Below are 15,464 nucleotides of genomic sequence, written 5' to 3'. Positions count from 1 at the left end.
GTATACAATTCGTGATATGATCATAGTTATATAGTTTTCTTTTATGAAAAATATTAAATTGCAAGTATAAGAAGATTATTGAAATTCTGAAAAATATTTATTTAGTTTGCTTTTATAAGAAGTATTGCGAGTATATGATTATTTAATATATCTTTTTATAATGTAATATGTTGTTTTAAGTAAAGATATACAGAGATTTTTTTCTTCCTGTCATCGTTTTTGTAAAGCCTAGTCTATCAATAAACACGTTGTATTTATTTTATTAAGGAAGTTTTACAGGAGAAAAAAATCAACATTGATGAAGCTGTTTATATTATTTTTTGTTATTGTTTCGTTTAGTATGAGCTTTAATATTAAGATGGTTTGACTAATAATACTTTAAATAATACTTGAAAATTCATTTCGAAAAACAAGTTCATTATTTTAGTCTTATAATGTATGTTAAATGAATGCAAATTTGTCATCCATGACTATTAAACTATTAAAGAACATGAATACTACAAGGCAAAAAAGTTATATTAAGTTTATTCAATTCAATTATTTTCCTTCTCCAACCCAAATTCCAGCTATTAAGACAAAAAAATGGAAATATGTTAATAATATAATTTCATAAATTGGAATTAAGAATAACAAAGAATGACGAGCTGCATCATCTACTTTGCAACCGACAATCGCTATCAGGTAAATGTTGTCTACTCAACGTGCTTCTGCAAGGAGATAAATGGGGAGATAAACTCGTTTATGCTCACAAAAAGTAAGAACGAAAGAATACAACCTTTTTTTTCAAATCATATATGGACAAATTAATACAAATGACACACTGTAATGAGATGATATATTTATATGTTACATCTATCGTAACCAGAGAACCATGATGGTTCTGCTAGTTTTGCAAGCTCGCCATACTCTGCATTATTATGAAATGGCTCAAACCGATCATTAAAACTGTTTGGTTCCTTTGAGTCGTCATAACTGGGCATGACGACATCGTCATCATAAGTTGGTCGTACCGATTCCTTTGGTAAACGTGCTTCTGCAAGGAGCTCATTAAGTGTGATGATCTCCTTCTCATGTTTCTTCTTCAACTTGTCAATTTGTTTGTAGGCCTTGGCGGCTTCCTGTTCTGCATCCATAGCCCGTTTCTGCAAATTACATGTTAAAAAGTTAGGCTCAGTTAGAGAACCGAACTGCAGCGGTTTAAAAATTTCACCACTACTAGATAAAATATTGATTTCCAACTGCAGTAAGTATAAAGACTTCAATTTCAAAAGATAATCATATCATAAGATTCTGCAAATTTCATGTAAAAAGTCCGGCTCAGTTAGTGAAATTACAATCACAGCAACTAAACATAATAAAAAGTCATCCAGTTGATAAAACCAAACATGGAGGGTATTTGAATTGTTGCTAACCTGTGCAGCAGTGACAGTTTCTTCAGCCTCTTTAAGCCGCAAAAGCAGTTCACCAGCAGCTTGTACTGCTTCCGCAGTGTCCTTCAACTGGGACTGAAGCCCTTTATTTTCATCCCTTAAGATTCTTCGTTCTTTTTCTCTTTCCGCTTTTAACGCTGAAATTTCAGCAGCAAGGGCATTAATGAACTTAGATTCTGCACCTCTTACTCCTGCTCTGGAAGCCGCTTTCTTGACATCCTCAATTCCATCTTGGATCTGTCTATGCCTTGCAAGCAAATGGATGTGTTTCTCTTCCAAATCTGCATATTGTTCTAAAAGTCTTGCATGCCCATCTATAGCCATGTGCATGGCTTCCTGAAGCTCCTGAGTACACTGCCTCTCAGCATCTAATTCCTGCTTCCTCTTTTCAGATAGCAACCTGCTACTTTCAAGCTCAGCTCTAAGTTCTTCAGAAAGACAAATCCACCTGCTTTCTGCCTCAGTCCATTTAATTCTTTCTTGTTCAAATTGTGCTTCAATATCATTCTTGGATGATGCTAGAATTTCATTTGCTTCATTATTGTTCTTGGAGGATTCTAGAATTTCCTTTGCTTCAATATCGCTATTGGATGATGCTAGAATTTCGTTTATCTCCTCTCTCTCATCTGTCAACTCTGGAATGGCAGCGAGGGTTGCTGCCGTACTGGGATCAGAGGACAACGTCAATTGCAATAGAGGATATTGCTTCCTTGATGATGTTGATGAAGAGTCAATATAAAATTGAAGCTGGCTTCTCAAACTTTGTATCTCTTCCATCAGCACTTCTCTCTCCCCAAATTTATAGAAATTTTGATACTTTTCCAATTCATCTTGCACCTTTTTCAACTCTATCTTCATTTCCAAAACTTCTGGATGATTCTCGTACTTATCCTTTAACAACTGTTGATAGTAATCACACATTATGAGCGTAAAATATCAGACTACTGTTCATAAATGTGAAGGGCAAAAGAACATATTTCTACCTTGTGTTCATGGTTAAGAGCCACTAGTTCTTCTGCCATGAACTCTTCGGTGGGTAGAACACCATCCATGAGGCTCTCAAGACGAAGAATTTTATCTTCCCTTGTCTGTGTAATTATAGCATTGCATTCCCTCTCATGCTTGTACTGTTCCACCTACAAGTACAAGGGAAGCATTCATTAATAACATCGTACACAAAAAAAAAAAAAAAAAAAATGAGATGGTTGTAAATAAGAAAGAAATTTACCAGGCGATTAAGATGCAATATCTCAGAACTCTGCTTGGCACAAAACTCTTCAAGTGCCATTTCTCTCCTTATAGATTCTGCCAAAACCTTTTCTACTGCCTAATTAACAGAAGTAAAACGAGTTATAACCGATATAATGAATGCAAGTTCTACAAAAGAAATGCAACTGAATTTTTACACCTACTTTGAGCACTTGTTTCTTTGGCCTATCAACAGACCCAGGACATTCAAACGGTACTAACTGTAGGTTTGAGTTATTGTCAGTCTCGTTGGCCTCAAGTTGTGCTCTGCTTTTACAATTACTACAGGTGAATAAAACAGAATTCTCTCCAACATTATCATCAAGAGAAGTCTGCAGGCCCACATCAACTTTGTCAACTGGAAAAACTAATCTAGATTCTCTTGGCCGTAAGGAAAACCTGTTTGCTGACTGCCTCAAAGCTGAATTGCGTTGGTAACTATCAATAACTTCAAGACCATGGCGTATGCTTGCTGCTAAATTTTCTGTTTTACTAATGAAATGTGGAGCTGTCTGACTACTACAGGCAGAATAAGAGTTTTTCTTATTGCTAGTTCTAATTCCCAAATCTTTTTCAACATGAAGATCGCTCTCAGAAGGAGACAACCCTGTTGATGTCCTCAGACTTTTTCTGCTGGTACTGATTCTAGGAGAAACACTAGGAGCTGGGGATTTAAGGATCGGGGACAAATCACACTGAACTATGCTAAGGCTGGCAGGTGAGACACAATTCATTGCTGCACTAGGAGACTCACTGGGCACATCTGGGGCTGAAAAACCGGTAAAACTTCCAATGTCAGATTCACCCATTGGACATGATGGTTCTTCACTGAGACTTTTACTGCCAGGTATATTTTTCTCCTCACTAGGTTGAGCTAAATCCTGATCATCAGTGTTCATTCCATTGTCATTATCAGCTGCAGTATTACAATTACTCGGCAAATTGGTATTGCAGGAAGCTTCATCATGGTCCTCAATAACTTCCTCGTCAATTTCCATCTCCTCATCGCCATCTTCATCAACACGAGATAATGGTGGAGGTCGATTGAGGCTGGACTGTAACAAATTCAAGCTTCGCCGGATCCAAGCTGCTGAATGACCTCCACTTGAGCCCATTGGGTTGTAGCCATTTTCTTTAATTCGATGGAGCTCATCCTGTCAATATCATACACTTCTAAGCTACTACAAAAGCAAAATGAAGAATGGAAAAACAGAAGGTGATTTAAAATTATCACAAAAATATACCCTTAGTTGCCGTATCACTTGTCGCAAGTGCTTCACATCTTCTTCCATAACTTCATTAACAACTGCCTTGTTCTTGATAGCTTTTGCACGTTGCGCAAATCTCAGTGTACTAAATGTTTCACTTCTACAACTACACAACCGAGACATTTAAAAAATTCTGTAGTACAAAAGAATTAGAAGGTAAAACATTTCGAATGAGCAGTGCTTCACATACTACCTTTGCGCTGGTGAAATAGCACAAATCATTGCTAATTTTGCATTTCCTCCAAGAGACTCCTGCAACAGAAATGTCAGCCTCGAATCTCTATATGGTATATGCCGCTGCTTTCCCGATTGAGAGACTTCCGCAAGAATATTTATCAAATTCCTGCAGTACAATTTAACCTCAGTAAAGTACTAGCTTATAATAAAGAAATCCATGATTCCAAAAAACACTTGCATCTGTGCCATAATCTAGTTTTGCCATTTGTTTGTTTTACTGGCCTAAATTACGTTCATAGTGTCCTAACATTAAGAAAATGTAACTTTCAGTGCTGAACTGTCTTTGTTAACATTTATCCTAGCACCTGAAGCTGGCACTTCAGGATACTGTGATATTTGGCTTATTTCTGGGCTTTCGTTAAAGCCTCAACAAATCACATACAAGATTTTCTACTTTCTTGTGTTCCTGGCTTGGTATTCAAAGCTTTAATTCACCATTTGTAATTATCTTCAACACTTATTTGCTCTCAATATAATACACTCACAAGTTAAACCATACCCAAGCTGTGAGAGTGATCTATTAATATTCCCAGCTTCTTTCAATCGCTCTCCGGCAGCGCCGGTTGATTTTTGTCTTTCTGACCCAGCTAAATCAACAAGATTGATCCTACTTGTTTTAAATCTGCTCACACCATCTGCTGTACTCTGCAAACATGAATTTACTTCAAAACACTGCAAAGTTCTTTTGGCAAACTATTGTTGAGAAGAACAAAAATTCAGGATGAACAGATTTCTTAAGCTTTCATATTAGCTTAATCAAACACTTTCAACTGTCTGCATTAACATAGGATCTATTATTCTATCATTAATACCAGCAGTCCACTCATCATTACTAAAAGTGCACATTATAGACACTTGAGATAGTGTATCACCTTGCATCGAGATTCAACTACACAAATTAAAACAGTGTGTGAGCGGGAACTCTCTGAATTTATACTGGTTGCACCGGTTCTTCTGTTTGATAGTCCCTGCAATATGAAATGCAGATATCAGTAAAACACTTTACATCGAAGGGGATGTTGTGGCATTCTCTACAGCCATAAGACCTACATTGTATTAAATTTGTTTAATTGAAGCAAAACAATAATAAGCGTTTGAAGCAGAGTTTCTACATAAATGTTCTTTAAGAGTCTACTCTTCCAGAAAACTTTACACAAGTGAAACCAAAAGTTTATTATTTAATTAAAATCATAGCAATGCATGACATAAAATCTCTCCATTTTCTTCTAACAACTTCACTGCTTTCCATTGAGCATCATGTTTGAAAGCATAAGAAAATAGCTGCTGTACAACACCAGGCTAAAACTAGTTAATGAGGTTAATGATATTGCCCCTTAAGACAATGCTCAAAACTGAGTCATAAAATAAAGAGAACATGTGTTAATATAACACCGGTGGTAATTGTGACAAATACCTTTATTAAAAGCTGAGTTACATCCTTAATTGAAGACACGGGCTCCTCTGTAAGATTTTCAACATAGACACCAGATTTGACATCTTCTCGAATCTGGACAAAAGACAAAACATCAGTTCCAGCACAAAATTGCTAAGCACGAGAAAAGCAATTAACACAAATGGTGTTTTAGAATTTACCTGTAGGTTTTTCAGACTTGGATCCAATAGATCCATGATTTGCTCATTGTATATCTGCAAAAACAAACTTTGTGTCAAATGGACTTACTGACAAGGTTAAACAGGTCTCCAACAGGGAAGAAGCAAGTTAGAGTTAATCAACCTCAAGAAAAGAACAGTTGCACTGATAGTTGAGTTGCTTGTCAGAATGCTTAGTTTGCTCCTGTGCAAGAAATGCAACAGTTAGTAAACGTCACGAAAATGGTGCAAACACTTCAAATAATTTTACAAGAAACCAAAATTGAATATTTACTTCATTTATGCGTGCAAATAGTTGCTGAAAAACACGGGGTGCAAGTCCTTGCTGATCGTTTTCTTCCGACAAACAGTTAGCAGGACCCCACATCGTATAAGTCTTCCCACTCCCCGTCTAGCAAGTTCAAAAACACAACATCATCAAACTCAACAACACAGGAGCGGCAGCAACAGGACAAAACTAAAAGTTAAATTAAAAGTCAACGGGAAGAAGAAAAACCTGTCCATAAGCAAAAACCGAACTATTGAAACCAGCCAAGCAGTGCTCCACCAGTGGCGCACCAACATGTTCGAAAATATCCAGCTGAAAAACAAGATCCCAAAGCGCATCAAACACCGAAATCAATAATTCTGAAGAAGATAAAACCACGGTTTTAAATTAAGGTTTGATCACAGTCCTTGTGGCGAAAAATCGCGTTAGGGAACATCTCTTTCAAACAAAGGATAAAAGAACGGTACTGAGCATGACTAAAAATAGAAACCCTGCCTGAGTAGCCGCAGTGTCAGCAACGGAATCGAAGGTGAAGTTGTGGCCATTGATGGACAATGAATCATTGGAAACCTTCTGAACAGTGGGATCTCCTTCGTCCTTGTCGGGACAGAGCGGCCTCATCCTCACAATAACCTGCAAAAAAGGCAAGAAGCGAGAAAGTGAAGTCAGATAGAAGACATTAGAAAGTAAGAAGTCGAAAAGAGTAATAGGCGAAAGCAACCTTGACGCCGGAATCGGAGGATGCGGGGAGGGAATTGTCGGTTAGGGCATCGGCAGCCATGGCGAGCTTTCGCTTGAGAGGGTTGGAAGCGGGGGGTCTCGGAGGCAAGGGACTCTTGAACTTAGCGGGGGAAGGAACGGCGAGATTGGGATCGGAGGGAGGGTCATTCTCTTTGGAGTGTTTGTGCTTGCGAGAGGGGCGGGTTTTGGCGGAGCTAGGAGAGGCGGCTGTGGTGGCCGCGGAAGCGAGTTCTGCGTCCCTGAGAGGGTTTCTTGGGAGCATGAAGTGCTTCATTTTGGGGCAGAGAGGAGAAGAACACAGAAAGCGAACGAAATGGGGAAAGGTAAGAAGAAAGATGATGGGGTTTGGAAAGAGCCGTTGGAGGGATAAGGATTTGAATTATTAGAGAGAGGAGTTGAGTTGACAGAGAAAGGAAGAAAGAATAAAGAATGAGATAGAAAGATAATAGAGAGCGAAATTAACTTTTTGAATTTGTGTTGGATCTGGAGCGTCTCACTGGATCCGGAAACCCGGAAAACACCAGGATCCGATGGAACTCGGGTCTGGACCCTTTCTTTTTCCTTACCGACATTGAAAACCAAACTGCTTGTTATCATTATGTGTATCATTAAATTATTACTAGCTTAGACTATAGTGCTTAACAAAGTCTTAAATTCAACAATATTAAATAAACTTCACTAAACAACTTATATGATCATCACTTTAATATTAATGGAAGTGGATTTTTATAAAAATCAATTATGTCACTACTTCTAAGTTAAATTTTCATAATGTTGAAACTTTCATTACCTACTTAAATAACTCGACAATAACTAGAAAAAAATCTTAACAACAAAATAACATTTAATAATTTCAATATGATTATCCAATTAAATAACATCAATGTTCATCTCATTAAATGATTCTTATGATCATAATTTTGGAATTATCTTGTGACAAATAACTTCAGTAATTTCTTAGATCTTTAGAAACTGTCCAAATTTAAATCACGTAACCCATGATTAAATAGGAAAGTAATAATCTTTTAAAATTGAAGTATTTTCATAGTTTAAAGAAAAATACATTTAGGCATAGTTATATTATATGTAATAATTGTTTAATGTCTTTCACATTTTTTTTACTCAATGTGATTCTATTATTTATTAAAAGGAGTCAGTATTATCATATTAATAATGTTAGAGAATGATGAGTTTTCAAAATGATATGAACATTTTGTCTTATAAAACTTAAATGTACAAGTATATATAGTCAACACCATTTAGAAGTGTGAATAGACTCCTCTTAATAATATTGAAATCATAGGTCAAAATAATTAAAATATATATATAATACAAGTATTAAAAATATTAAAATTAAAAATAAATAGTAAGCCTAAAAATAAAATTTCTGATCAAACATAATTCTCAAGCGGTGTAATCAATCCCATGTTTCGAGAACCACTATACAAAAGATGCTTAATTACGTATAATATTATAATAAAATAATAAATGAATGTTTTCGAAGGTATAATATAATAGTAAAATCCACGTATATACTAAATAAATTTTAACGAGCATAATTTTTTTACTATTAAAAGTAAACTAATTATTATCTGTGTACCTTAAATAATTATAAGTTGGATTAAATATGTTTTTAGAGGCGATTTTAGTTTTAGTTTCTTCTTTAAATTAAAAAACAATTTAGTAAAAAAAATTAATAAAACAGTAAATAGAATTAAAAAAATTTAGTAAAAATGACTAAAATCAAAATCATTTCAAAATATAGAGACTAAAAACATATTTATTTCTTATAAATTTATTAAATAAAAACACACGCATTCACATGGTATAACTAAATGTAATTTTGTTCTTTTACTAATTGATCACAGTCATACTTGTCAGTAAAAAATATCATATTTTAAATTATAAAGAAGCATTGTTAAATATAGTTATAGTTTAAAATGGGTAACTTTATATATATTTTAAATTATGACTTTATAATATTAGTAACGAAAGTTAACTAATTTAATTTACTTTTTGTTATCATAGTAACTTCACTATTTGCTTGTAATATACACGGAGATTTATATAAATAATTTGTAATTATTAACAATTAATGATGTTGAAATTTGCTATGCAGATCAAATAAAAAAAAAAAAGGAAATGAAGATTACCATGAATATATTATATTAAAAAACTTTGTGATTATATATATATTCCCTGTCTTACTTACAGATTTATGGTATTACATACGACTTTTTGATGAACTTTTTCGCTGTATTACAGATTTATGGTAGAATTTAAGATTGTCGGTACGAGTGTTTGCTAGCCTTTCGCAACTTGGAGTTGGCAAAGCAAATTCCAACTAATAAAATAAAATATTTGTTTTGATCAATAACAATAATATGTAACTTGTCTACTTTCTGGTCAAAGGATTTGGCAAAAATATTACATAAATAAGTTTGCGCTAAACTAAGATTATTTTTAATATGTTTTTTTTATAATACTTAATAAATAAAAAATATATATTTTAAATTGTGATTATGTGAAAACCACATTTGATGTCCAATGTAAAAAAAATGAAAAATGATATTTTAACACTAATTTTTGACACTATTTTGATATTACACACGTGTCAAAATGTGTTTGGACGATTTCAAATTAAAAGAAGTTGAGACAAGGTCATTGGAAGAAAAAAATTAAAGTTTTTTTTTTAATTTAAAATCGTCTAATTATATTTTGACACGTGCACAATGTCAAAATTTGGTGTTAAAATACCATTTTCCAAAAAAAAAAAAACACGTTAACTACTCTTCATCTGGAAAAATTGACTTTATCTAACTTGTCAAATCTAAAGAATGTTTGGAATAAAGATCCTCATGAATTATACGAATTCACCATCTACAACAAGTGCATGTTACGAAATGTAAAGATCTTACAAGCGTGTTTCCAGCATCAGTAGCCAGAGATCTTTGGAAACTGGATGATGTAGTACAGGAAGACTGCAAGAGATTGACTGAAAATGATGAAATGAATGTATACACAACTTGACGAAACTGGATTATCCACAATGTTGTTTCACCGTTTCATTGTTTTTAGATGTACAACCCTGCAACCTTTGCTAACCTACCCCTATCCAAGACACATTACAAGTTGAATAACAAACCTATTGATCAACTATGAGAGTATAATATGATGTTATGTGAGTTGAAATGAACTATGAGAGTATAATATGATGTTATGTGTCGTGAGTTGAAATAAGTATTGATTATTTATATTTAGTGTCTATGTCAATTAGACAATTATGAATGTGACTATTACATAATGAAATATATGTATACTCTTATTTGTATAAATATTACTATAGTTACTATTCATAAAATAAGATATTAAAAAATTAAGATTCATAAAATAAGATATTAAAAAAATTAAGATTCATCTCCAATGAAAACTTCTAACGGAAGGTTCAGAAGGTCCAGACATGGAAGACGTTATAATTAAGCGAGTTTCTTTTATTTTAAGTATTAATAAATTATAAAAACTTGATACAATGCAGTGAAGGTTATTGGATTTAATAGCTCCAGACATTGCAGTGGATTTAATATATGATTTGATAAACAATTTGATATACAAATTATATATTAGACAATTTCAAAATATTTGAAATGAATTTTATTAAGTTAGTTTTGAAAATGAATTCATTTCATTCGACATATTCTATTAAGCATATCCCCATAAGTGAAAATCTATCATAAGTTTAGATTGAACCTATTATGATATTATTATGATATGTGAAAGAAAAAATACGCTGACCATAAAATGCATACACCCACAATTTTTCCAGTACTACTACCCCTCCATTCTATTTTATATTCAGTTTTTTCTCTCTTCTTTCTCAAATAAACCCTTAAGACCCTGTCAGATTTCTTCACCAATGTTAAAAATATACTTCATTCATAATTCAGTATTTTTGACTTAATTACTTTAATCTAATCTAATTAGTGCCTTAATAATTATAGTTTTTTCCCTCATAGATTAAAACCAACATTAACTACTTCATTTATTGAACCAATTTTATTAAAATATCATTACTCTCTTAATAATCAATAATTAATGTTCCACTTAAAACTAACAAATCAAATTATATAATGATTAAAATCATAATTCAATCTTTTCGCTTGATTGAAGTTTTTCTCCTTGATTAAAACCAATATTAAATAATACTTTGTTATTGAAGCAATATTACTGAAATATAATAATTAATAATAGAAAAATTCTTTTAATAATTTTAAATGAAACGTATCCTGTAAAAAATTGTTAAAAAAAAAAAAAAAACTAATCTTATATCATAAGGCATCCATGAGATAACCGAGAGGCAGAGTTTTGACTAAACAAAGATGTTAGAAGCTTCAGAAGCTAAGATATTACAGAAGCTATCGGATGATTTATGGATTTCAAAAATTAAAAATGTAATATATAAAAAATGTAATCAAGTATATAGTGGAAAAAAACAACTGCACTTGTTGTTTATAAGGTTCCTAAAACCCATGATGTCACAAATAAACACTCAAACCTGGTCCCAGTTACATTCACTACAGAACATATATTCAGAACACTTTTCAGGACACAAACTTACAATAATTATATATTAATACTCATATTTTCTCTGGTACACATGATTAGTATTCATGTATATATATATAGATTTCAAATTTTAGTCGAAAATTCCCGTTCTCCCCACACACACCATACAAAAAGTACATGTAGGAAAAAATTATTACCATGCATATCTAGTCAATAACCTCCATGGTTATTATTCTATAAGGATTCTCTCTCTTTCTCTCTCTCTTATAATCTTCACTGGTCAGTGTCGGTGGGGGATGCAGGTGCAAAGTGGAGGAGCTTCTTGGAAGGAAGCCATGGCTTTACCACCACCACTGAGGAGAACATTTTGTGAGTCCCTCTATGAGTAGCAGAGATCTTCAAATAGTACTTCAACCCTGACACCACTTGTTGCTGCGCCTCCACCACTTCTGTAAAGCTCAATTTCTCTCTCTCGTTATCGCTGTCGTTCCCCCACAGCTTCAAACCGTTGTTGTACTCCTCCACCGAGAACCTCCCGAGCTCTTGCACTTCCCTGTTTGTCCTCACGTTAGGGATCTCCGTCTTCCCCCCAACCAAACGAGCACACGATGCAGAAGAAAGAACCGAGAGCAAGGTGACCAGGATCGTGAGAGTCACAGCCATCATCCAAGTAATTAACCTTAATACTTTTTCTATAACGTTTGTTCAACTTGGTCGAAGTAGAATGTAGAATATGAGAGATATATATAGAGTGAGGTTTTGCATGTGTTTGGTTTGGACACGTAAGAGCAAAAGGATGTGGTGCCGCATTTTATGCAGGATGAGGTTTTATGGAGTTGTTGATTAAAGAGAATAATTGAGTTATCTATATCTTATTGGGTTCTGGTGCAAGGCATGGGACATGACAGACAAAATATACATGGTGGTGGTGCATGGCGTGGTCCTGCTCCATGCATCAGCGTAACATTGTGAATTTGGTGGTTTCGTGAGAGACTGACAGATAAGCCACCATGTTCTTGAGAGACTGCCACGTTTGGAGGATGCATGCATGCAAGCACTGCTATAGCTAGCCATGGTGTCACTATGTGATTCTGATGATGCCTTTAAATTCATTATTGCTTCAGCTGATTAAGATGTTGGTGTCACTATGCGGTTATATTCTTCCATGAATGTTCTTTAGTGAAAAGTTTAATGTTTTTTTAATATAATATACTATTCTATGTTATTCCATCGAGAGTGGTACTGCTCTGGATTAAGAAAAGTGGTATATACGGTTCAAATAAAGAAAAAAGAGGATTACGATAACAAACCATGCGAATAAAGAGAAATGCATAGAAAAAGAACGGAAAATGATATATATATATATATATATATATATATATATATATATAAAGAAGAGTTCGAACGGTGTGTAGGACAATTAATTGAAGATTGTTTGTACGGTAGTTGAAATTTATTAAAAATTATAATGTTTATTAAATATAATGTGATAGTACATTTTTATGAATTTTAGTATATCTAAATCATAAAATGGAATATATTTAAAATAATTGCAATATTTTTGGGAACTGTGGCAGGTCATTGTTTTCTGCTTTTTATCGACATTTACAAACAAGTTTATTACGGGTTCATTCTAATCGACCATCGAATTACGTTTTTGTTGGTACTAAAATTTTGATTACTATTTTGTGCTTATATTTTAGACTTTGATTTGTTGGTTTTCATATTTTTGTTATTAAATTTTAATTCATTTTTCATGTGTTAAATTGATTTAATTAATTTTTTTTGTTCAGTGTGATCTTTTATAATTTACAAAATTGACAATTAAGTTTATGTATTCAATAATGTAATAAATAAAAATTAAATTTTTTAATAGAATTATGATATTTTAATTTTTTATAACAAGATAATGTCATTATTTTATTAATCTATTTAAATTTATTTTAAAAAAATATTTGAAACGGACCAATCACATACTATCACACAAATGCAAATTTGTAAAAAAAGTTTTTTATAGAAACTTTTTCCTTTTTAATATAATGGAAAATGTTTTTTTAACAACTCTTTTTTGACAACGCATACATGACACTTTGTGATTGTCTATTTCAAATATTTTTTAGAATAAATTCAAACATACCAATAAAATAGTGACATGTGTCTTGTTGTCCAAAGATTGTTAAAAAAAATTATTAAAATATCATTATATAGGATAATATAGTTATTTTTACATTTGAAGGGAATGATTTCGATTTGTATCTTCACATAAGAAAAAGTTTGAAAAAAAAAAGATTTAGAGTTACTGCAATCACCTATTAATAATGTTATCATTAATTTCACCAGTGTAAACAATATAAAAATTCAATTGAGTATAAAAAATAACACAAATGAAATTAGTAATTAAACTTTTTATTAGATTATACATGATTACGAATACAAAAAAAATCAAAATAAATATTTCGGAAGACATTTCAGAATCTAAAAATACTTTCTAAGATATCCAATCTATAAAATATTGAAAATAAGGAAGTATAGAAATTTTTATTATACTTTTGAACCATAGTTTGAGAAGTACCATTATGGGTGAAAAAAAGAAAACAGAAAAGTACATATAAAAGCATCTAAAACTTAATTGAACTAAAAACAAATAATAGGAGAAAATGAATTAAAAGCATATAAAGACTAATCAAACCTTACTAAACATCCATAGACTTTACTTCTTGCACCTTTATAATTTATTGGCGTATCGGCTTGAATTTTTAAAATGACTGTTTTATCTTTTATAAAACTAACTTTCGAATTATCTGTTGTACAAAATTTTCAGAATAAGATTTTTTAATCAAAATTCCTGAAATATATAAAATACATTCGGAAATAAGTTTCTGGAACACATTATGTGATTTAAAATAAGTTTTCTAAATTATCTTTATATGAAATGTATTTAGGAAAGGGTTTTCTGAATTAAATGAAATAAATTTAAAAAAAAAAAAGCTTTCCAACATATATGAAATATTTTACGGAAAGAACATCTCGAATTGAGTTTTTATTTTTTCCACATTTTCTGTTTTCTTTTTCTACAATAGTCTTTCTTTCTTGTTATTATGGGTTCAGTATATTGGAGGTACAAAAAGTAATAATCAACATCCATTTAGGTAGAAATAGATAAACCCATTTAATAACTTTTAACAAGTTTTGAAAATTAGAAGAAAAAAGTGACTTGGGCCTAACTTATGATGGAATAGTTGGGCCGGGCTAATAAGTGTGTACAAACTGAAGCCTAACCATGGACTTCTTCACTGCACCGTTACCTTCGCTGCTCTCTCCCCTTTTGACTCCTTCCTTCCCGCACCCTCATTCTACTTCTGCTCGACCGGTTGGGTGCTCCGATTCGCGGTTCTGAAAATGGTGTAAGAAGATGGTTTATCTACAATCTCCATTACTCTTTCTTTTTCAATGAAACTTGATTCGACTTGTTGGATCATTTCATCAATCATCCTTTCCGAATAATCTCAAATTTTCTTCATGTTCATTTTTTTATCTCCCACACTTTGTCTGATGTGAAACATTTGAAGGATTACAGGACAGTGAGAGAAATTAAGGTAAAAAACTATGAAAAGAAAAGAAGAACGCATTGATCATGGTTAGAGGTGTGACACCCGGACACAGACGAGGGCGGGGAGTGATCGCCGGTGCAAGAGGCATGGTGCAGGGGGACGGACAAGGAGCGGCTCCTGGCTTCGAGTGGAAGGGGCACATGGACGAATCGAACATACACCGGAATGAGAGGGATCTGGAGACTGTATAGGTATGGGACTATACAGTTGAAAGATAGCTTAAAGGAATTGATTTGACTACCTATATCACCAAAATGCATTTACTTTTCGGTAGCCTAACCCTTAAGAACTCCATGGTTAAGCGTGCTTAGCCTGGAGTAATTATGGGATGGGTGATCTTCCGGGAAGTTTTCCTGGAAAGTGTGCGAGTGAGGACAAAGCACACTGGAAAGTCTCGTGGTGATTTGTGGGGGCAGTCAACAGTCCCTGTAAGTTGCGGGGGTGTTACAGATGGTATCAGAGCCTAGCCTCTCCCAGTACGATGTGG

At 33.1% G+C, this 15,464-nt stretch overlaps 2 protein-coding genes across 2 annotated transcripts; both read right to left on the bottom strand.

The window, feature by feature from the left end:
* Positions 1-589: 589 nt before the first annotated feature.
* Positions 590-7,256, bottom strand: LOC106778289 (kinesin-like protein KIN-12B). Its single transcript, XM_014666230.2, has 16 exons — positions 6,784-7,256; positions 6,558-6,695; positions 6,291-6,374; positions 6,069-6,185; positions 5,919-5,978; positions 5,777-5,830; positions 5,598-5,690; positions 5,056-5,151; positions 4,683-4,828; positions 4,140-4,289; positions 3,923-4,052; positions 2,843-3,832; positions 2,659-2,757; positions 2,414-2,566; positions 1,413-2,330; positions 590-1,142 (listed from the first exon to the last, which is right to left on the bottom strand). Exons 1-16 carry the CDS (start codon positions 7,075-7,077, stop codon positions 840-842), a joined length of 3,825 nt encoding a protein of 1,274 aa, XP_014521716.1. The 5' UTR covers positions 7,078-7,256; the 3' UTR covers positions 590-839.
* A 4,024-nt stretch (positions 7,257-11,280) lies between these two features.
* LOC106778276 (cysteine proteinase inhibitor B) lies at positions 11,281-12,104 on the bottom strand. Its single transcript, XM_014666218.2, has one exon. The coding sequence runs from the start codon at positions 12,030-12,032 to the stop codon at positions 11,640-11,642; it is 393 nt and encodes a 130-aa protein (XP_014521704.1). The 5' UTR covers positions 12,033-12,104; the 3' UTR covers positions 11,281-11,639.
* Between the last annotated feature and the right edge of the window lie 3,360 nt (positions 12,105-15,464).

Source organism: Vigna radiata, unplaced genomic scaffold (genome assembly GCF_000741045.1).
Source record: "Vigna radiata var. radiata cultivar VC1973A unplaced genomic scaffold, Vradiata_ver6 scaffold_246, whole genome shotgun sequence".
NCBI classification, from domain to species: Eukaryota; Viridiplantae; Streptophyta; class Magnoliopsida; order Fabales; family Fabaceae; genus Vigna; species Vigna radiata.
This window is presented reverse-complemented; position numbering and strand designations above follow the sequence as displayed.

Coding starts and splice junctions, on each gene's coding strand:
- LOC106778289 (XM_014666230.2), bottom strand. CDS start 7,077: ATGAAGCACTTCATGCTCCCAAGAAACCCTCTCAGGGACGCAGAACTC. Junction 5,979..6,068: donor TATTTGCACGCATAAATGAA/GTAAATATTCAA, acceptor TTTCTTGCACAG/GAGCAAACTAAGCATTCTGA. Junction 4,829..5,055: donor TAGTTGAATCTCGATGCAAG/GTGATACACTAT, acceptor TCATGTTTGCAG/AGTACAGCAGATGGTGTGAG.
- LOC106778276 (XM_014666218.2), bottom strand. CDS start 12,032: ATGATGGCTGTGACTCTCACGATCCTGGTCACCTTGCTCTCGGTTCTT.